General features: G+C 44.4%; 1 protein-coding gene across 2 annotated transcripts in view; it reads right to left on the reverse strand.

The window, feature by feature from the left end:
- The window catches only part of kdm5bb (lysine demethylase 5Bb), a 28,631-nt gene extending 6,748 nt beyond the window's left edge, over positions 1–21,883 (reverse strand). Inside the window, exons 1-19 of one of the 2 annotated variants that reach the window (XM_054746391.2) lie at positions 21,539–21,883; positions 20,272–20,349; positions 19,877–19,999; positions 19,609–19,779; positions 18,327–18,383; positions 15,777–16,136; positions 15,598–15,691; positions 5,242–5,357; positions 4,524–4,682; positions 4,228–4,347; positions 3,936–4,094; positions 3,622–3,803; positions 3,337–3,499; positions 2,840–2,959; positions 2,363–2,557; positions 2,048–2,229; positions 1,451–1,575; positions 560–710; positions 358–472 (exon numbers count right to left, since the gene is read on the reverse strand). In XM_054746391.2, coding sequence (XP_054602366.2) covers positions 358–472; positions 560–710; positions 1,451–1,575; positions 2,048–2,229; positions 2,363–2,557; positions 2,840–2,959; positions 3,337–3,499; positions 3,622–3,803; positions 3,936–4,094; positions 4,228–4,347; positions 4,524–4,682; positions 5,242–5,357; positions 15,598–15,691; positions 15,777–16,136; positions 18,327–18,383; positions 19,609–19,779; positions 19,877–19,999; positions 20,272–20,349; positions 21,539–21,691 — 2,823 coding nt within the window. In that variant the 5' untranslated portion in view covers positions 21,692–21,883. The remainder of the gene's footprint in view (positions 1–357; positions 473–559; positions 711–1,450; positions 1,576–2,047; positions 2,230–2,362; positions 2,558–2,839; positions 2,960–3,336; positions 3,500–3,621; positions 3,804–3,935; positions 4,095–4,227; positions 4,348–4,523; positions 4,683–5,241; positions 5,358–15,597; positions 15,692–15,776; positions 16,137–18,326; positions 18,384–19,608; positions 19,780–19,876; positions 20,000–20,271; positions 20,350–21,538) is intronic. The other variant, XM_054746392.2, reaches the window with a different exon arrangement.

Raw genomic sequence — 21,883 nt, forward strand, 5'->3', positions numbered from 1 at the left:
GCGAAGGACATCGCTTATGTGTTTTGACAATTTAAAGTCAACAAAACAAAGTAGAGCGCCACACGCTGGAGCAACAGGATGCAGAAGTTTACCGTCTCAGAGTTAAACCTTATTTATTCTAAACAGTTATATAATCTTTGATGACAGGGTCAGATTTTCAAAATAAATCTTGAAATGAAAACTATATCTTCCAACATCACTCATAGCACCAGGGAACTTTATAGACAGTCAAAAGTAGGATTTATATTGTGATTTAGATCCACATTGACTGATAGGAAAATGATTACTGTGATAGATTCCATATCGCCCAGCCCGACGAGAAACATTTCTAAAGATAATTTCCTGTTATAGGCTCACCTTCAGCATCGGAGCCTGTGGAAGGCTGCAGCACAGATTATACAGCTGCCTCACAAATGAGCTGAGCTCCTCCACCGTCAGCTGGCTGCGGGACTTCCCACTCCCACATCGGTACCTGGGGACGAAGGCAGCGACCCTCATGACACCATCCCTCACACGTGGGAGCCCATCAGACAGACCTGAGCTGTGTGATACATCTTACCTGGTCTGCTTCTTGCCGTTTAACAGCTGCTGTGCCACCGAGGCACACTTCTCTGCATCTTGTGTAACCAGACGCAGCCTCCGCAGCAAGTCGTTGTCGGGGAACAGCTTAGACTCTGACTCAGACAGAAGGGAACGAAAGACCGGCAGGCCTGAGGAAGACACACTGCTTCAGTCACAGCGTGACCCACACACCGGATACACACAGATATAACTACCTGACGACTGGGCATGTCTACTTACTAATAATCTGGCAGAACCCCAAAACCAAATGTTTCTTCATAATCATTTTAGTGTTGCTGTTTTTGCAAGATTAATTAACTCAACCAGTACATCCATCCATCTTCTGAACCCGCTTTGTCCACATAGGGTCGCGGGGGTGGGGTGGGAGGGGTGGGGGTGGGGGGGCTAGTGCCTATCTCCAGCAGTCAACGGGCAAGTAGGCGGGGTACACCCTGGACAGAGAGCCAGTCCATCGCAAGGCAACACAGAGACACACAGGACAAACAATCATGCACACACACACACACACACACCTAAGGACAATTTAGACAGACCAATTAACCTAACAGTCATGTTTTTGGACTGTGGGAGGAAGCCGGAGTACCCGGAGAGAACCCACGCATGGACAGGGAGAACATGCAAACTCCATGCAGAAAGATCCCAGGCCGGGAAGCGAACCCAGGACCTTCTTGCTGCAAGGCGACAGCTCTAACCACTGCGCCACTGTGCATCAACCAGTACAATATAAAAAAAAATTTATAAGGCAAATGAGAATCAGGTGGCAAAAGACTGGAGTAATGCTAGCAGGGGAAACCTGAACTGAACTAGCTAAAAGATCTGAGAAGATCGCAGTTCCCGCCCTTTGCTGCTGCGAGTTGTTCAACTTCACCTTTCTTCTTCTCCAGTTTAGCCTCCAGAGTCTCAGTCACACGGGAGGCCCACTCATCGTACATCTCTGCTCGCTGCTTCACAGCATTCATCATGGGGAACAGGTCATCCATGGTGTATCTGTAACTGCATCAACAAAACAAACACAAATATCAGCTTCTGGGGAACCAGACTGTTTTCTTCTTCTCTGTGTCCACACCTCAGGAACCAAAGAGCAGCTTTAAAAGACATTTTTCTCTTCTGTAACAATTTGGAAACATGAAACTGAAAGAAAATGTGCAGAGTTGGAATGACACCGAGTTGGTACGGAAGGTTCTTCATTTATATACGGCTGCAAACTGTGACAGCTCTTTGCCTAAATTTAGTCCTCAAAGTGTTTCAATCATTGTAACCTGATGTTAAATCACTATTTCTTCACCAACATATGCAAAGGTTTCTTCTTTTTTTTTTTTTTCACTTTTCTCTCAGAAACTGAACTGAGAAAGGTTTGAGACCATATTCAGTTTCTTGTTAAACCTGATGGTGACTTTTATTTGTACAACATCCAGCACATTCAGCCAGTTCTTCCAGACATCCTGTTTGCCCTGCAGAGACCTACTTCATTGAGTAGTTGGAGACGGGGCAGGAGCAGAGGTCTCTGATGTGGTACAGACAGACGAGGACACCTGGGCTGCAGGGACAGGTGAGGGCAGAGAGGTAGCAAGTGGTCCTGCACTTGGCACACTGCCTCTCGTCATCCTGGAGGTGATCGTATGTTGCCTCTGTGCACTGCAGAACCCCCTGAAGATATGGGGAAACAACACATGGATTCAAAGCAAACACACCTACACGAGTGGCTGAAAGTTTGGAAACTACAAAACACAATTTCATCAATTACGCTACAAGTTTCACACAGACTGAAAACCCGTTGTACCATTTTCTTGACTTTGTCTCTTAGTTCCTGTTCTTCTTTGATCATGAGCCGCATGTCCTTGTGGACAGCGGAGGCCAGGACAACGCTGAGCGTTCCTGCTTTTCTGGCCATGTTGCACACCATCTCGTCGTGGGAGAACACGTTGTACCGGTGCAGCAGGCGGTAGTGGTCCACACACTGCCGGCCAAGAGGCATCTGGGTGGACAGAGAGGAAACAAACAGATCTAATTCACTCACATCTCTGCTGTCTGCTGATGAGTGGCATGTGATGGGATGTTTCTCTGAGTGGAACAGAACAGGAACACATTTTAATAAAGCACAAAAGCTTCTCAAATATAAAGAATTTACATGTTTCTATTCTTAGTATTAAAGAAATGCATTCTGGTTTGGAGTTATTGAAAAGAAAAACACATTTAACTAGAGGAACCTTTGAAACTACAGATAACAGACAATGCTTAGGTTTAAAGAGACACATACCCAGTCCACAGTACAAAAGTTGACTGCCTCAGCGAAGTTAAAGCCCTGATTAAAGCCGCTGTGATAAGCTCTGGGAAACGTGATGACAAACTCCCCAGCACACTGGTTTGTTCTGTAAATCTGAAACACACAGTTCGTTCATTTATTTTAACCTCTCTCTTCGCTCTGTTTTTACAGCTTAGTGAGAGACAGTGACGATGAATATGTTGGAACACTAAATAAAATGGTTTTAATACCAAATTTGGCAAATAAAAATATCACTCATCAGGATTTCAGCAGATGGTGTAGCAGGAGGAGCTAAATGCTAAAGGGCTAATGCAGCATTGTCCAGATCAGCTGGTTTAATGATAGATAACAGGAAATGAGCTCTGGGACAGTGCAGCACGCTGACAGTTAAATCATTTTCAGTAAAACCATCACACGTCTTTGTAGACTGATTGAGAGCAAAGCTTGTAGCCAAAGCGTCAGACGGTGAACGGAGACTCGGTCGTACATACTGGGACTCCGTGAGCCATCAGGGTGTTTGGGTTCATGATGGTGACCAGCTGGTGCAGCAGGTCAGGCTGAGAATCAAACAGCTCTGGGGCCAGTTTCTTCATCACCTCCTCCAACTGCTCCGCGGCAAAACCAGGGGCTCCATACCAGGTTTTGGGTTCCCCCCTTAAGAAAAAAAAAACACATTGGAACACATGTCAGCTCACTAGCTGGCTTCTGCTTCACATTTCTGACACTGATGTCTGTCCCAAAGCAAGCAGATTTGGGAAACCTTGGTTACAGCGTACCAGTGCAGGTAGTTGATGGAGTAGCTCCAGTGATCCTCAATGTGCCAGCAGAAGGAGGAGAAGCACATGCCGACGTAGAGCCACGGCAGCGTCATCCCACAGATGTCAGCTGTTACATGAGTCAGAACAGACGGGTTCATCATCGCCAGGTTGTTCAGGTTCCAGCCACAATTCAGGTATTTCTGCAGCAGGAACAAAGTCATCAGGACTAATTCAAGCCATTCTGTCATAAAACCACCTTTTTATTATTGTAGATTAAAGCCAACAGATACAGTCTTCTGTAAACAAGACTTGGTTTTATATAAAAAAACTACCTCATCTGCTGGGGAGACCTTAAATTTCCCATTGGGAATTGGAAATCCACTTCCAAACTCCTTGGATGCGATGTCAGCGCCGTACTCGACTGTTACATCCTCCTCAATGGCTCCAACCAAACGCCAGAACTCTTTCTCCACCAGCTCCATGGGTACCATCTGTGAAGATGTAGAAGCAAGGTTTAAACGCGACAGCAGAGTCACTGACGTCTAGATTCTTGGACGACTCTTGTCGTGATTTGGCGCTAAATAAATAGACCTGAATTGAATTGAATTGAAGTTTAGTGCTTACATGAACTGGCATGTTGAAGTAATCGGATTTGAAAGCATCTGCCATTTGCCCAAATGCACGCAAGGAATAGTCCCTGTGTGCCTGTTCAAACCCGAACGCCTCATGAGGTTTGCAGCATTCCTGTAAAAACAGTTGAACAGGTTTACTGTTGGGAGCTTTTGGATTTATTAGACTGCAGTACAGTTTTAACTGAAGTCTTCATTGAAACAACCATCTGAACCATTTACAGCTGTAGGGATCAACATGATCAAAACATCTGGATTTGCTGCTCCATGACAGAGTGAGAGTGAACCCACCTGGGCCAAACACCTGGGGCACCTCCAGTCTCCTTTAGGGACGTCGTGCAGAGGAGGGATCAGACAGAAAGTGTGGTAGCTGTCATCACAGCCGTCACACAGTAACAGACGGTCCTCGTCTCCCCCGCTGCCACACACCAGACACACCACCAGATCCACCTGGACAATGTTTAAAAAAATCCACTCAGCTTTAGAAAACTCAACGAAAGCTTTGTAAGAAGGAAAGTCTTGTGAGTGCATGTGAAGAACATCTCAGACTTTTATTTCTAACATTCCTTCCTACATCCATCCACTCATGTCTCAGTTCTGTGACTTATTAACTAACTGGACTCTTCACACTTGACTTGATTAAAGCGGTTCAGGAATACAATAGGAAATGCTTAATAGACAAACCACAAATCTTCTTTTACTCCAACTTTGTATCCCATTGAGTTTAGAAGTAAAAGTCTTTTATTGCTTTGTTTAGAAATTCTCCCCAACCTGCAGGTAGTTCAGTCAGAAGAGAGGAAAGATAATCATCATCTATCCTAACTCAGAAAGAATCTGAATCTGACGTTTAGAACCTGTTGTTCTGTTCGATTCATCTGTAAAAAACTAACAGCACATCTGTAATGGCAGTAAGGGACACTGTCATCAATCCTAGCTGTGATAGAAGAATTAGGATGTCATTTCAAGCCTAATTCCTGTTAAAGGCTCAATAGAAGATGGTCCTACTTACTGGACTGGGAGGAACCAGAGGGATCATCTTCTTGTAACGTGATTTAAATTTATCAACTTCAACCGGTTGCTTGAATTCAACTGGTTCCTGTTTCACTGGAACGGGAATCTGTTTTTCTGTAAGAAAACAGGGAACATGATCAAGAAATGAACACAAGGAAACAGAAATGTAACTGCATCTCAACAGGTTTAAGATGTACTTTAAACGCTAACGTACATAAAACATGAAAATAGTTTTAAACTAGTACTAATTGTTGGGACTTTAGTGAACTGGTATGTTGGGTAGAAATCTGATCCTTAGGCCACATCATCTGTAAATAGCAGTCCTGTTGGCTTCATCAGAACGTGATCTCCAGCTCTGACTGGAGCGGTTTGCAGCAGAGTGTGAAGCAGCTGGGATGAGAATCAGCTCCTCTAAATCCGAGACTGTGGTCTTAAATCGGAAAAGGGTAGAATGCCTTCTCCAGGTCAGGGGTGAGGTTCTGCCTCAAGTGTAGGAGTTTAAGTATCATGGGGGTCTTGTTCACGAGTGAGAGAAAGTGCGAGATCGATAGGTAGATCGGTGCTGCATCTGCAGTGATGTGGGGACTGTACCGGCCTGTCGTGGTGAAGAGAAAGTTGAGCCGGAAGGTAAAACTCTCAATTTACTGGTCAGTTTACATTCCTACCCTCACCGATGGTCATGAGCTTTGGGTAGTGAACAAAAGTACGAGATCTTGGATACAAGCGGCTGAAATGTTTTCTCCGCAGGGTGGCTGGTCTCTCCTTTAGAGATAGGGAGAGAAGCTCTGTAGCTGACGTTGAAATGTTTGTGTTGGTTGCCAAGACAACACCAGCAGCGCATCTGAGATCGTTACGTTGTCTCTGTTTGTTTTCTTTATTTGGTACTCATATTTGTGTACCTTTGCAGTGGACTGATACATCTTTCTTATAAGAAATGTTTCTGTTGAGATTGTTGTCAGGTAGTCGCTTCCTGTGAGTCGAGGGAGAGACGACATGGAGCGGTAACACGGCGGACTTTTCGGAATATACATCTTTTCTACTGCTGGGTTTACAAGACGTACACGGTAAAAAAACGTTATACTGTTCTTTGTTTAACACTTGTGCACTTTGTGAAAGGAAATAAGTGGCTGAGATGAATATCATATGTGCTATTGATATTATTTTACTTGTTTCTAGTTTTCACGGTGCTCCATGATTGTGAGAGAGAAATAAAAGAATTGTGGACATCGGTACGAAGCGTGGATTCTTTCGACCAGAGTAGATACAGTGAAAACGTTGGCCCATTCCATCTGGAGGCTTCGGTGTGCAGAGCTCTCCTCATCCTGCAGCAAGCTACAGTGAGCTACAGGCTTCAGTGGACACGTTGCTTTGCATTTTGGAACAACCAATCAGGAGCTGCAGATTCAGTGGACGCTCCAAGAAGCGGTTTCAAGAAGCGTGAGTCCTCAGGCTTTATTACGCAGTTGTTATGCCTCCTGTGTTGATGGATAGAACATGAGCTACAAATTTGCTAAAATGGACAAGAAAATAATTGTGTTCAAATTTCAGACTGTGTAACAAAAAATAAAAATAAAAAAAATAAAAAAAGGAAAAAGGGCAATCTGATGAAGTTCTGGAAATTATTGTTGTTTTCTTACTTATTGTTTGAAAGCTTTAAGAAGGCTGAAACTGAAGTTTATTTACTGTCATACGTAAGAACCTAAGCTAAGGTGCCTTTGTGTTCATTTTAATAATTTTCCGCCTATTGCATCCATTCCATTCTTGTAATTACCTTAGATATCTTGTCCCCTTCATAAGATACCCCTTTTAAAGTCTGAAAATGTCTAAAGATGGCCATAGTCACCCTAATGTTATGTCAGAATTACAAGATGCAGGGGGTTTGGAAGATGAAAAAAGTGTAGTGTCTGAGAAATCCGAGACAAAAACAAGAAAATCCTCTCGTGAAAGGCGATTAACACCAAAAATGCAGGAACTGAAAGATCAACAGTTAACTCAAAAGGAGAAGAGGTTCAAAGCAACATATGAGAAGTGGAAAAGCAACGTTGGAGACATTCGCACAAGGTTAAAGCAAGTATGCTCTGAGAGTGACATGTATAATATGATGGATGAGGCTGAGAAGCTAGAGTCTGAATTAAAGGAACAGTATGACAGAATTCGACTCCAAACCTCACCAAGTCAAGAAATTCGAACAAAGATTGATGCATGCTCAGCCGTGACGGCTGACTTGCTGCAGCTGATGAGAGTACGTCTCACTGAAGATGAAGATGAGTTTGACACAGTGGCAGAAAGATCAAGGTTACGCATGCTACTTGATAATGAATATGCTAGGTCCATATATGGATCCACAGCCTCCAGAGTTACTGCACCCAGCTGTCACAATTCTAAACATCTCTCAGAGTCATCTAGCATTTCGGCTATGAGGGCGGAAGCGGCTGCTCAGCTGGCTGCAAAGAGAGCCGAAGTTGATATGGAAGCTGCCATCGAAGCTCAACGTCAGCAGTTGAGAAAACTGGAAAACCAGAGGGACATTAATGTAATTCAGGCAAGGCTACATGTCTACACTGAAGAAGAGGAAAGGGATGGGACACGCAGTCCTCCATTCAGCAAAGTGAGTGATGCACACCCCTTCGCTCACCACATCCCAGATCAAGAACGGCAGGTTGTGCAAAACGAGACATCATTGGTCAAATCACTACAAGAGTCATTAGCTCTCACCCGCTTGCCAACTCCAGAACCTTCTGTATTCTCGGGCGATCCTCTGAAGTTTACAGAATGGAGCATAAGCTTCAAAGCCCTCATAGAGAGACGATACTCTGACCCTGCAGACAGGCTATTCCACCTGAAAAAGTACATAGCAGGCGAGGCAAAATCTTCTCTTGAAGGCAGCTTCTACAGAAAAGATGAAGAAGCCTATCAACAGGCATGGGATAGGTTAAATGCTAGATATGGCCATTCCTTTGTAGTACAGCGGGCTTTCAGAGAGAAGTTAAATGGGTGGCCGAAGATTGGAGGAAAGGAATATCTCAAGCTAAGAGAGTTCAGTGATTTCCTCCAAAGATGTAGTAATGCAATGCCCCACATAAAGGGCTTACAGGCTCTTAACGACTGCGAGTAGAATCAGAAAATATTAGTCAAGCTTCCTGATTGGGTGACATCTAGATGGAACTGTTATGTCACAGAGCAGCTAGATCGGGGCAACGACTATCCAAGCTTTCATGAGTTTGCTTCCTTTGTCTCTAAGGAGTCACGCATAGCATGCAATCCAGTGTCATCCTTACATGCCTTAAGGCACTCTGCAGAGGCACCAACAAGAGAAATGAAGCATTCAAAAGCAAACACGTTTGCCACAAATGTGAAACCCTCAACTCCATCAAGCTCCACCACCAAATCTGACCCTGGTCAAATCAAGTTGGGAGATGCAGAGAAACCAAAGAAATGGAACACACCAACACAAAATTACAATAGTGACCAGTGTATTTGCTGTAGTGAGAACCATTCCATACATAAATGCAAGAGGCTTATGGACATATCTGTAGAGGATGAGAAAAAATGCATACTTGAAAATAAGTTGTGTTTTGCATTTCTAAGAAAGGGTCACAATTCTAAAGACTGTAGAAACAGGTCCATGTGTAGCATATGCAAAAAGAGTCACCCAACACCATTGCATGAAGATCGTTCTACAGCAGGAGAACCATCAACTCAGGGCGCAGTTGAAGAAAGTACGTCGTCTTTATCATGTTGTGTGAGTGGAGGTGAAGCTGGGAGTACGTCGATGATAGTCCCAGTGTGGATCTCAACACTTAGTGCTCCGGACACTGAAACCCTAGTGTATGCACTATTGGACACTCAAAGCAGTCACACATTTGTTGATCATGAGGCGTGCCAAAAGCTACAAGCAACAATGGAACCAGTGAAACTTAAACTTTCCACCATGATGGGGAGAGACTCAGTCATGAAGAGTCAAAGACTATGCAAGCTCAAAGTTAGAGGATTTTCCTCTAACGTTTCCATCAATTTGCCTCCAGCCTACACAAGGGACTTCATTCCTCTTGACCGCGCACATCTTCCCACTTGTCAGACAGCCAACAAATGGAAACACCTTGTAAGCATGGCCCAAGAGATACCCCCGTTGATGGACTGTGGTGTTGGATTGTTGATTGGATACGACTGCTCCAGAGCGTTAATTCCAAGAAGGGTCATCACTGGGGGCGACTATGAGCCTTATGCTATTGAGACGAACCTTGGTTGGAGCATTGTGGGAAGCGCACCACAGCGTGTGCAGGCTAAAGATGTGACTGGTTTTTGCCATCGAGTGTCTGTCAGAGAGGTGCCACCCATAACGCCATTTGCTGTCATCAAGGCCCTTGAGTCCGATTTTGCAGGCACAAAACCTGGTGACAGGAGCATATCTCAAGAAGATATATGCTTCCTGCAGATCTTGAAAGAGAGAATCCAACAAAATAAGGATGGTCACCTGGAGATGCCTCTCCCTTTCAAAGCACGTCCACATCTCCCAGACAACAAAAGGCTGGCGTTAGTACGGCTGAAGCATCTAAAGAGGAAGCTGGACAGAGATCCCAAAATCATAATAAACTACGTGAAATTTATGGAAAGTGTCTTCAAGGACGGAGATGCAGAGAAAGTGGAAAACCAAGCAGAGCTGGGGAAAGTCTGGTATATCCCACATCAAACAGTTTACCACCCCAGACAACCAGGCAAAATCAGAGTGGTTTTCGACTGCTCTGCAAGGTATGAAGGCACCTCCTTAAACGACCATCTGCTATCAGGACCTGACCTCACAAATAGCCTAACAGCCGTGCTGTGCCGCTTCCGGAAATATCCCATCGCAGTCATGTGTGATGTTGAGAAAATGTTCCACAGGTTTCATGTGAGCGAGGATGATAGAGACTACCTGCGGTTTCTCTGGTGGGAAAATGGAGACACAAACTCTGAACCCAGAGAGTACCGCATGAAGGTTCACCTGTTTGGAGCATCATCCTCCCCTGGCTGTGCCAATTATGGCATGAAACACCTTGCCAGCCAATGTGAGAAAGAGTACCCCTCCGCAGCTAGCTTCATCCAGAAACATTTCTATGTCGACGATGGTCTCATAAGTGTAAAGTTGGTGGGTAAGGCAATTGAACTGGTCAAAGATGCCCAAGCTGTGTGTGCCAAAGGTAAGCTGCACCTTCACTAATTTTTCTCCAACAGTCGAGAGGTCCTTGACTCTGTGGAGGTTGCAGCGCGTGCTACGGAGGTGAAGAATGTTGATCTTAATCACGATGATTTGCCAGTTCAAAGAGTACTAGGTATAAGGTGGAACATTGAAAATGATAGCTTCTCCTTCAAGGTGTCACTTGAGGAGAAACCGGCAACGCGCCGAGGGATCCTCTAAATTGTGGCCTCCCTTTGGGGTTTCTAGCCCCAGTCATTCTTGAAGGGAAAAGAGTGCTGCAAGAGATGTGTCAGAGAGGCACAGGGTGGGATGAGCCGCTACCCAAAGACTTGAAGTTAAGGTGGGAGACGTGGATGAAGGATTTGGAGAACCTGGAAAAAAATTGAAATTCAAAGATGCTTCATACCTGACAGCCTTGGTGAGATTCAGAGAGCCGAGCTTCATCATTTCTCTGATGCATGCAGTCAAGGGTATGGACAGTGTTCTTACATCAGAGTGGTAAGCAGAGAAAGGGTATGCTGCTCCTTGGTCATGGGCAAGGCGAGGGTTGCACCAACCAAAATAGTCACCATACCGAGACTTGAGTTAATTGCAGAAGTAACCTCGGCATCTGTGAGCAGCATGTTAAGGGAGGAGCTAGAGCTCAAGATTGATGACGAATATTTTTGGACAGACTCAAAGGTTGTGCTTGGTTACATCAATAATGAAGCAAGAAGGTTCCATGTGTTTGTGGCAAATCGCGTTCAGAGAATTCGAGAAAACACAGATGCACGGAAATGGTATTATGTTGACACAGGAGAAAACCCTGCTGATCATGCATCGAGAGGCCTCAAAGTAGCTGACCTCATCAAGTCATATTGGTTCTCTGGCCCAGGCTTTCTATGGGAAAGAGAGATAGCCACCAAACAGGCTACTTCAGATTTGCTGGTGGGAGACCCAGAGGTGAGGACTACTCAGGTGTTGAAGGTTGAGGCAGCAAGACAGTTTGACATCCAGAAGCATCTGCTGCGGTTCTCAAGATGGGCTACAGCTGTCAACGTCATTGCTCGTATCCAGCGGCTGGCGAAGAGGATCAGGACCGCTGAGCCTTTAAACGTGGAAGAGAGAAAACAAGCAGCACAGACTCTCGTCAAGCTTGCACAACAAGATGCCTTTCAAGAGGAGTTAAACACACTCAGCCAGAAACTAGGAAGGCTGCCTTGCAACCACCCACTCTTTCAGCTTGACCCATTCCTCCAAGATGGCATAATGAGAGTAGGAGGAAGACTAAGGAAGGCATCTGTGCCTCTCGAGTTAAGACACCCTGTGATCCTTCCTAAAGATGGTGCTGTTACAAACCTCATCATCGCACACCATCATACCAAGATACAACACCAAGGCAGAGGACAAACCCTCAATGCACTCAGAGTCAATGGTTACTGGATCACTGGTGGAAGTAAGGCTGTAGCCCAATACATCAGGCAGGAAAGCCCGTGCGCCACCAGAGGAGCAACGAATGGCAGATCTACCTAGTGACCGTGTTGATCCCACACCACCATTCACTTATTGTGGTATGGACTGCTTCGGTCCTTTTCACACCAAACAAGGTCGCAAAGATCAAGGAACGAAATGGCAACGGCTCTGAAAGAACTTGATAAGGAAAGAGTGACTGCATACCTAGCAGAAAAACAGTGTGACTTCCAGATGAATACGCCCCACTCTAGTCATGCTGGAGGTGCATGGGAGCGTCAAATCCGGACAGTGAGAAGCGTACTGAGCACGGTCCTTGCCTGCAGTGTGGGAAGGTTGGATGATGCCTCATTAAAGACATTCCTTTACAAAGCTATGTGCATCATGAATAACCGCCCACTCACTGATGATAACATCAACGACCCCAAAAGCTTGGAGCCACTTACACCGAACCACTTGATCACCATGAAATCCTCAATCCCACTTCCACCTCCAGGTAATTTTGTCAAGGAGGACCTGTATGCTAAGAAACGGTGGAGAAGGGTCCAATATCTGACTGAGCAATTTTGGCACAGATGGAGAAAGGAATGCCTGGCCAATATTGCTCTGAGACAGCAAGCAATACCAAGACGTAATGTGGAGGTGGGTGACTGTGATTCTCAAAGAAGATGTTCCTCGCAATGAATGGAAACTCGCTAGGGTTGTGGAAGCAAATGAGGATGATGATGGACTTGTACAGAAGGTGACAATCCAGACTGGTGATCGGAAATTAGGAAAGAGAGGCGAATGCCTCGTCCAACCATCCATCATTCAAAGACCCATTCAGAAATTAGTGGTCCTGGTAAAAAAAACTGGTAAAAAATGAGAAAAAAATGTCATTCATTGATTAGATTTCCCTTCTAAAATACAAGTTGTCATTATGCTGTACTTCATGCACATGTTGTAGAGATGTAAATTCTGTTCATATTGTTGAATTCATTTGTTGAGAAAAGAACATTGTTTATGTCAATGCAAGAGTGTTTAACATAACAACACGGTGCTTGGGAATTACCATTGATTTAATGAACAATACAAGTGTATTTACATTCACAATTGTAATAATCAAAGGTAATTGGTGGGAGTGTAGCTGAACTTAAAATGTTTGTGTTGGTTGCCATGACAACACCAGCAGCGCATCTGAGATCGTTACGTTGTCTCTGTTTGTTTTCTTTATTTGGTACTCATATTTGTGTACCTTTGCAGTGGAGTGATACATCTTTCTTATAAGAAATGTTTCTGTTGAGATTGTTGTGAGGTAGTCGCTTCCTGTGAGTCGAGGGAGAGACGACATGGAGCGGTAACACGGCGGACTTTTCGGAATATACATCTTTTCGACTGCTGGGTTTACAAGGCGTACACGGTAAAAAACGTTATACTGTTCTTTGTTTAACACTTGTGCACTTTGTGAAAGGAAATAAGTGGCTGAGATGAATATCATATGTGCTATTGATATTATTTTACTTGTGTCTAGTTTTCACGGTGCTCCATGATTGTGAGAGAGAAATAAAAGAACTGTGGACATCAGAACGAAGCGACCTTCTTTCGACCAGAGTAGATACAAGCTCGGTCATCTGGGAGGGGCTCGGAGTAGATCTGCTGCTGTTCCACATTGAGAGAAGCTAGCTTAGGTGCCTTGGGCATCTGGTTAGGAAGCCTCCTGGATGCCTCCCTGTTGAGGTTTTCCAGGCACGTCCAACTAGGAGGAGACCTAAAAGACGATCCAGGACACATTGGAGGGACTATATCTCTCGCCTGACCAGGGAATGTCTTGGGATCCCTGCAGAGGATCTGGCCCAAGTGGCTGCGTAGAAGGAAGTCTGGGCCTCTTGACTTAGGCTGCTGTCCCCCTGACCCAACTGCATAAAGCAGAGACTCAATCCTCAGACCACCAAATAGATCCCCTAACACCTTGGCTGCACCTAGAAATCCTGTCCATAAAAGTTATGAACATAATCTGTGACAAAGGGCAGTCTTGGCGGAGTCCAACTCTCACGACAAACAAGCTTGACTCACTATCGGCAAGAGTAGGATGAGAGACAAATTTGTCTGTGTTAAAAAGTCTCTTATATACAAAAAAACATAATATAAACACACTATCTTGGACCGGATCCATGACAGGATACCACAGAACAGCGCTACGCCCTCTGTTGTCCTGCCGGGCAATTGCTTTGCAACATTCCCCAGGAGACGGAGAAATATGAGAGCAAAACGCTTCCGTCAATCCGTGCATGTCTGTCCCTTGCGGAGCTGACGGAGAAGCATGAACCAGGCTTAACAGCCCTTATCAAAGGGCCTGGTACCACATACTCCTGAAGTACTCCCCACAAGGCGCCCCCGAGGGACGCGGTTGAGCGCCTTCTCCAAATCCACAAAACACATGTAGATTGGTTGGACAAACTCCCACGCACCCTCCAGGATCCTCAAGGGTATAGAGCTGGTCCAGTGTTCCACGGCCAGAACAAAAACCACATTGCTCCTCCTGAATCCAAGGTTCGATAATCCAACGTACCCTCCTCTCCAGAACCCCTGAAAAGACCTTACCAGGGAGGCTCAAGAGTGTGATCCCTCTGTAGTTGGAACACATCCTGTGGTCCCCCATTTTAAATAGGGGGACCACCACCCCAGTCTGCCAATCCAGTCGAGCTGCCCCCGATGTCCATGCAATACTGCAGAGCCACGTCAGCCAGCACAACCCTACAACATCCAGAGCCTTAAGAAACTCTGGGTGGATCTCCAGGAATTTGCCACTGTGGAGTTTTTTTGACCACCTCAGCAACCTCGGCCCCAGAGATTGGAGAGTCTAACCCAAAGTCCCCAGACTCCGTTTCCTCACTGGAAGGCATGCCAGTGGAATTGAGGAGGTCTTCAAAGTATTCCACCCACCTATCCACAACCACAACGTTCCAAGTAGAGGTCAGCAGCACACCATCACCACACCATCACCACTATAAACAGTGTTGGTAGCGCACTGCTTTCCCCTCCTGAGACGCCGGATGGTGGACCAGAATCTCCTCAAAGCCATACGGAAGTCTTGGTTCATGGTCTCTCCGAACTGCCCCCACATCCGCGTTTTTGCCTACATAATCACCCGAACTGCATTCTGCTTGGACTGCCAGTACCTATTAGCAGCCTCTGGAGTCCCACAGGCCAAAAACGCCCAACAGGAATCTTTCTTATTCAATTTAAAAGTGTTTTTTCAGTGAATCACACCTTTAAGATCATGAGCAATTTCTTTGTCTGAAATGAGAACTCTCTGTTAGCATTGCTTCCTCACTGTGCTAGTAAACCACTAGCACGTATCATCGTTCCGTAGCCCAAGGCAGGTTGGGTTACTTTAGGTTTAGGTTAGGTTACTTTCACAGTTATGAATGTGGGTAGACACACTTTGCCTTTGTTTAATTTAGCCTTCTTAGACATGGTCTGTCTCATCCTGTGGGAACCATGTTGACCATAACCTTCAGAATGTCTTGCAGCGATCTCGTAGAGAACACCAATGTTACTGTGACCCGGTAGCAATTCAACTGGCTAAAAAGTTAGGATGCATCAAATTGGGGGACAATAGCATAAACCCCATAATACAGAACAGTATTGTCTTCCCTTTAGAACAACAACGATAAGGGATGAATGCTTAGGTTACATGACATACATTTTATTAGTTATGCTCCTTTACTCTGGGATGACAATTCTGACCTGGTTCTAGCTTGGCAACGAAAGAGCCCATCCTCCTCCGCAGATATGGCTTGTTCTCACTTGCCTCACCTGGTTCTATCTTGACACAGGTGGCCTGCACGCAAAGAGAAGTCAAACTGTGGCACAACTAAAACGGTTGTGTGATTGTGGAAACTTGGTGAACAGTCTGTAGCTCTCACCTCACACTTCATTCGCTTAGCTCTGCGAGCACCGGGGCAAAGGTCAGGTGATGGAGCAGGCTGTTTCAGAACCTGATCCAGCTGCTGGTGGGTCTGGTCTGGCTGCTTCAGAACCTGATCCAGCTGGGTCTGGTCTGGCTGCTTCAGAACCTGATCCAGCTGCTGGTGGGTCTGGTCTGGCTGCTTCAGAACCTGATCCAGCTGCTGGTGGGTCTGGTCCGCCTGCTTCAGAACCCGATCCAGCTGCTGGTGGGTCTGGTCCGGCTGTTTCAGAACCTGATCCAGCTTCTTCAGAACCTGATCCAGCTGCTGGTGATCCTTGTCCTCATGTTCTGTCAGCAGGAAGGGCTTCTGAACACACTGAGGGGAAACAGTAAACCACTTTAAAACTATAGATTACTGTTTATTAAAAACACAAATACGTGCATGCCTGATTGGAAAGTGCATGTGTAAGTAGAAAACGTGGTTTATAAACAGGAAGTTAGAGTGTACCACCGCATGGATTCTCTAAAATACTGAATGTGTCACTGCAGCAGCGATACGATTGTAGCAGGACTGAAATGTGGCTGAAAGGTGTTTCACAGAATACTGCAGCAATAAGACAAAAGGTAAAGAGAAAGATGTGGTTAGTTTTTGTTTCTTCAAACAGGCAGCAAAAAAAAAACAGTCAACAAGAACAGACTAGAGCCAAGGCAGTGGTTTACAGACACATCTTTGATTACTGTGTAAATGACATGGTCAAATTTCACATTAACTTATGTATGAATTAGTTTAACGTGCTGTAAAGATGAAGCTATAGAGCCAGATCAGATCAGAGCCTTGTCATGGACAATCATAAGACACTAATGTTTTTAGCTTCTTTATGTCCAAAGACTGAGAAAAACTAGAGTTTCACGACCACTGGCCTAATTACTGCTGCCTGACACACAACCAAAACCACTGTATGTTCACATTTCCGTCAGAATGCCTGCTGAAGGCAGGTGGCAATATTGAGGTCAAGTTACCTCAAACTGATCTGGGGCCTCCTTAAAAACAGAGAATTCTCACTAAAACTCTACTTAAAGCTACAATAGCAAATCTGCAAAACAAGCTAGCTTAAAAAAATGTTCATGCACCTTAACATCATTCTAACATAGTATAGCTATAAATATATTGTGGAGACTGAAGAAAAAAAATTAAGTGGTTCTTTCGCATTTGTCTAAAACCCTCAGCCAATAACACAACTTGTACCAAAACCAACTATTAGACCATCCGTTTGTTTGTCTCGCCAAACTGCCGCACTTCCCTGGGTCCTCCACTGATTACACACTTGTGTATTTAGCAACAGAACACCACTGGTGTGAGAAGTTTGCGGCTCAATAATACCAGAGAAGGACAAACTACCAGAGTCCCAAAAAGATAAACACTATTTGTAGTCACTGACAACAAAAGACGCTTGGACGTAGAAAACGGTGACTGGTGTTTAGTGCTCTATTGTTTACTGTGGAAATGCGGGTTCCGGCGGACGCAGCCTAGGGATTATAGCCGACAGAAGCGGTGAGAGTTCTGTGACTGTGCTTGCGTTCAAAAGCTAGCTTGTTCTGTAGATTTGCTATTGCAGCTTTAATGCATTTAATGCCTTTGAGTGGCACGGCGTTGTTGCAGCTGAGAGCTGTGTGGCACAGCTGCAGATCATCCATGGCAGACAGTAACAATAAAAAAACACTGAAAAGAAGTGAACAGGTGGAGGCAAAGAGGAACATGGCAATAAACATTTATGCCATCCAAAATGGCAGCATTTATGATCGCAGACGTACTTCATTTCTAACCCTAAAATTAAATAAAAACAGTTAAATTACCCCAAAGGGGCTGTAGGCAGGAAATGACAACTATTTTTCACCAAATCAAACAAACATCAGTCCACCTGTCAACCAATATCTGCTGGAATGAATCAGTTACAGGAAACTCGACAACACAGCTGCTGCAGGTGCCCAATCTCCCCCCACGACTATTAAAAGCAGTTATAATTTTATAGTTTGATTAAATCTTGCCGTGCTGTGGTTCATCAGACAATTAATGCACCAAATAAATATACTGAAGATGTCATATGAACATAGTGTGATATCTTAAAGGCAACATATATTTTTTTGTTAGTTTGTCATTTTTATTCTCGTTCAGAGACAGGAGGGGCTGACAGCTGATAGTCGTGTGTGTGTGTGTGTGTGTGTGTGTGTGTGTGTGTGTGTGCGCGTGCGTGCGTGTGTGTGTGTGTCAGTCACCATGTCACTACCTCACTGGCTACACTGCCAGTGTCCCGATCTCCAAAATGTGCTTACAACAGGGTAAGAGTTAACACATTTTCCTGTCAGGTTTTTCTTAATAAATCATAAAATTGCACAAAAAATGATTTGTGCAATTTTCAGACTTTATAAATGAGGCTCCTGTACACCAAAGCTCTGAAACTGAGTAATTATATCTGTAAATATTAGGCTGAAAACACAGAACATTACCCAGACAGACAGCATTTAGTTAACTTTAAAGGAGAGCAGCTCTTTAGTGACACAAACCTACCTTTTCAGGGTCAGGATCAGCCTCCAAACCCATCAGTTTGGAAGCTGGATCTGGTGCCTGAGGCAAAAGAGAGCTTTGGTAATTAAACATTTTAGGGTGACCGGTCCAAGAGGCCACACACAACCAATTTCATGAGCTCTCTGGTTAAAACACTTCAGGTCAGAAATGTAAAAACAAAAAAAATAAAAACATCAACCTAAAGCAGTAAGGTCCAGCTGCAGATTTCACTGCTCCGGTTTCAGATCAGAGTAGGAATCTAAGGGCTCCCTCCTGCTGAACCAAAGTTTAAAGTGCTGCTCTTACTTCTGTAAAGCAGCTGCTTTGCTGTACTGTTGGTTCTTGTTTTATTGTATTCAAGTTCATACATATTCTAAACATGGATAAATACACACACACACACACACACACACACACACACACACACACACACACACACACACACACACACACACACTCTACATCAGTATGTAATAACATAACTTCAGAAATCTGTTTAAATAAAACAAAGACATAATAAATTAAAATATAATTCATAACATTTCAAATGACTGTTTTTATCTCACTACTGTGAATTTATAAGTAAGGTTTATATTCATGTGTAAAAATAAGAGCTAAAAGCACCAAATTTGTTTTTACTTTCAATGCCGGTTAAAAAAAACTCATGACAAATGAAGAAATCTAAGAGGGAGATCAAGCAAACTCAAAAAACTCTAATCTTTGGTCAAGTGTTGTTTTGTTATAAGGAGGCAGACAAAAAAACCACTTAAAACTAAAGGTTTTACTTAGTTTTGACTAAAATCGTTCTTTCTTGTCTCCTTGGTACAGAAGATTACACAGCAGGCCTCCAAAACATTTAAATATGTAGCTGTTTTGGTTTAAAACAAAACTCTATCTGATCACAGTAAACACAACTGCAGCAAAGCATCTGATTTATGAACCTCTGAACAACATTTTAAACAACAAATTGGTCACATCTGATATTTGAGTGATCAGGTCCTAACCCAAACAGGAGTGAGGTCTGCAGTCAGACCTTGTCTGGCTATAAAATGACACATATCCATTGAAAAACACATGTTTTATGCGTTTTAGCTGAATAATATTAAACGAACACATGTGCTGTCCTCTGATCATGCATTAGTACTTCATAAACACTTTCCAGCTAAAGCGATATGATCCTTTCTGCATTAATTAGCAGCATTATTAGTGGTGTGGTTGCAGCGAGCCACACACGCACCGGAACTGAGATCCTGTTGTGTGCTGCTGATACTTGTGTGAAACTCACCAGCAGGTTAGCTCCACTCTGAAACAGATTGTAGGGATAGAGGATTCTCTCGTAATGCCCTCGCAGGTGCGAGCCAATAGCTTTACCAGGGGTGAAACCCATCTGTATAGCAATCTTGGTCCATCGCCTGTCCTGGCAGACGAGGTCGAATCCACCCTCATCTGCCACCAGCTATAATAACAGAGAGATATCCCAATGATGTCAGTCTCTTTACTGAATTAAAATATAAGTCTCTGTGTGATAATGCACAGTGCAATCAATTATCAACCTTATTTAGCTTATATAAGTCCAGAATCCTTCTCTCCACATGAGGAATTTTCAGGGTGCATCCTTGCAGATCCCAAAACTTGGCAATCTGGTCCAAAAAGTTGAGTTTAACTCTGGTCTGTGCCTGAGGAAAGACAGGACAATGACAAGAGTGAGACAAATGAATGATAGTCAACAAAATAAAACCCAAATTTACAGTCTTTAGCACGACTATTTGTTTATTTTTGAATCACCCGGTAAGGATCCATTAATAACCACTCTTGCCTGTTTTCTCCATAAATATGAGTGACCCTGTGTATTTACAGCATGAATGCTGTTTAGTACATGCACAGATACACAAATTGATAACATTCAAATAAATGTCAGAAAAAAACCCACCTGATTAACAAAACTTACCTCCAGTTCATTGAGTCTTTGGATTCGAGGAACAAAGTGAAGCTTGTCAACATCACAGGCAAATGGAGGCTGCCAGTCCTAAACAACAACAGAGTGGACATAATGGATCATGAAGGTCATCGAGTCGCCATGCTGCAGGTAGGTTTAGTCATTTCTGTTCAAGTCCTCAACCTGTTTACCTCCTTTAGAAAGGTCATAGTTAAAGCATTACTTTTATTTGAGAAGAACCCAAATAATCTGTTAGATTATGGAAATTAACTAGATTATGGAAATTAACTACACAGTTAGGCTCAGCTGAAAACCAAGGCCTGCTCTCAGAACACATCGATCCTTTAGTAAGGCAGAATCATACCAATGAAAACATCACATTTACTATAAAAACACACAAGTGGGGCCCCAAGTCAGTAGCCAACACCCCCCACTGGCAAACAAAATGGCCAGATGGAGGACTAAACTCAATAGTCCAGTTTACCACAAAGCCAACATGGAGGACAACACCCTCCACCACAGGCTCCTACATGAAGACTGGCTGGTTCTCTGGAAGATCTGTTTCATAATGCCACATATGATAGGTTAGGATCACTCTGATCTGGACTTTTTTATAAAAAAACAAACAAAGAGCCCTTTTCTCCAATGTTGGTCAAAAGAATTTGCATAATGGCAAATAATACGATAGCTACGAGGTTTTTATGAAATATACCCTTTCAGCTTCAGGGCTTTAGAAAGCAGACCCAAAGTGGTGAAGCAAAAACTCTGATGGACCCAACCTGCTTTATTTAGCTAAACATCTAAAACAATCATTCATAACTCCAGATAACTTCAGGATTCTGGGGACATGAAGGGACAAGCTCGGAAAAGGGCTTGGTGAGGATGTCAGTGACGTTAATTGTGATTTTACATCGTCCTGTTTTAGCTGTAGGAGCTTCCGCATCGCTACCTAAAGTCAGCGCTGAGCCACATTATGACAGGTCGGCCTGCTAGCTGGAGCCTCCAAGACCGCCGAGGCTCTCTGGGTTCACGGAGAACCGCGATTTTAGCCCACTCTACCCCCCAAAGACCTACATAACGGACAGTTGGCTGTGAACGGGTTGAGTTAAGTCAGAAACTAGAGAACAAACGAGGAGCCGAGAGCGGCGGCAGCACAAAGAATGAACACACCGCCGCCATGTTTAACCGTCCCTTTAAATCCCCGCTCGGTCCATCAGCAGCCGAGCTAATTCAGCATCCGTGCCTTCCCCAGCCTTTCAGCACATTTCCTCACACTCACCGGGGGTGGTCGGACTTTACAAATGCCCGTTTTCTCGGCGATGGGTCGGATCTTGTTGATAAAAGCGTAAGGGTCTCGAAATTCTTCCCAACTAGGCTCGAAGACCGGACACTCTGGTGGAGGCTTGAACTCGTCCTGCCGAGGCTGGCTCATCGTTGCCACACTACGGGAGCTCGGACCTAACGGGGCGGCGCGGTACGGTTCCACGGGGATAGTTTGTTTATCCTTAACCGGTCTATTCACCGCGAGCGTCGGTGGCCAGTCGACATCAACACGAAGGGAGGCGGATCACACACACATACACACACACAACCAAACAACCAACACACACACATCCACGCACAG

Source organism: Nothobranchius furzeri, chromosome 15 (genome assembly GCF_043380555.1).
Source record: "Nothobranchius furzeri strain GRZ-AD chromosome 15, NfurGRZ-RIMD1, whole genome shotgun sequence".
Taxonomy (NCBI): domain Eukaryota; kingdom Metazoa; phylum Chordata; class Actinopteri; order Cyprinodontiformes; family Nothobranchiidae; genus Nothobranchius; species Nothobranchius furzeri.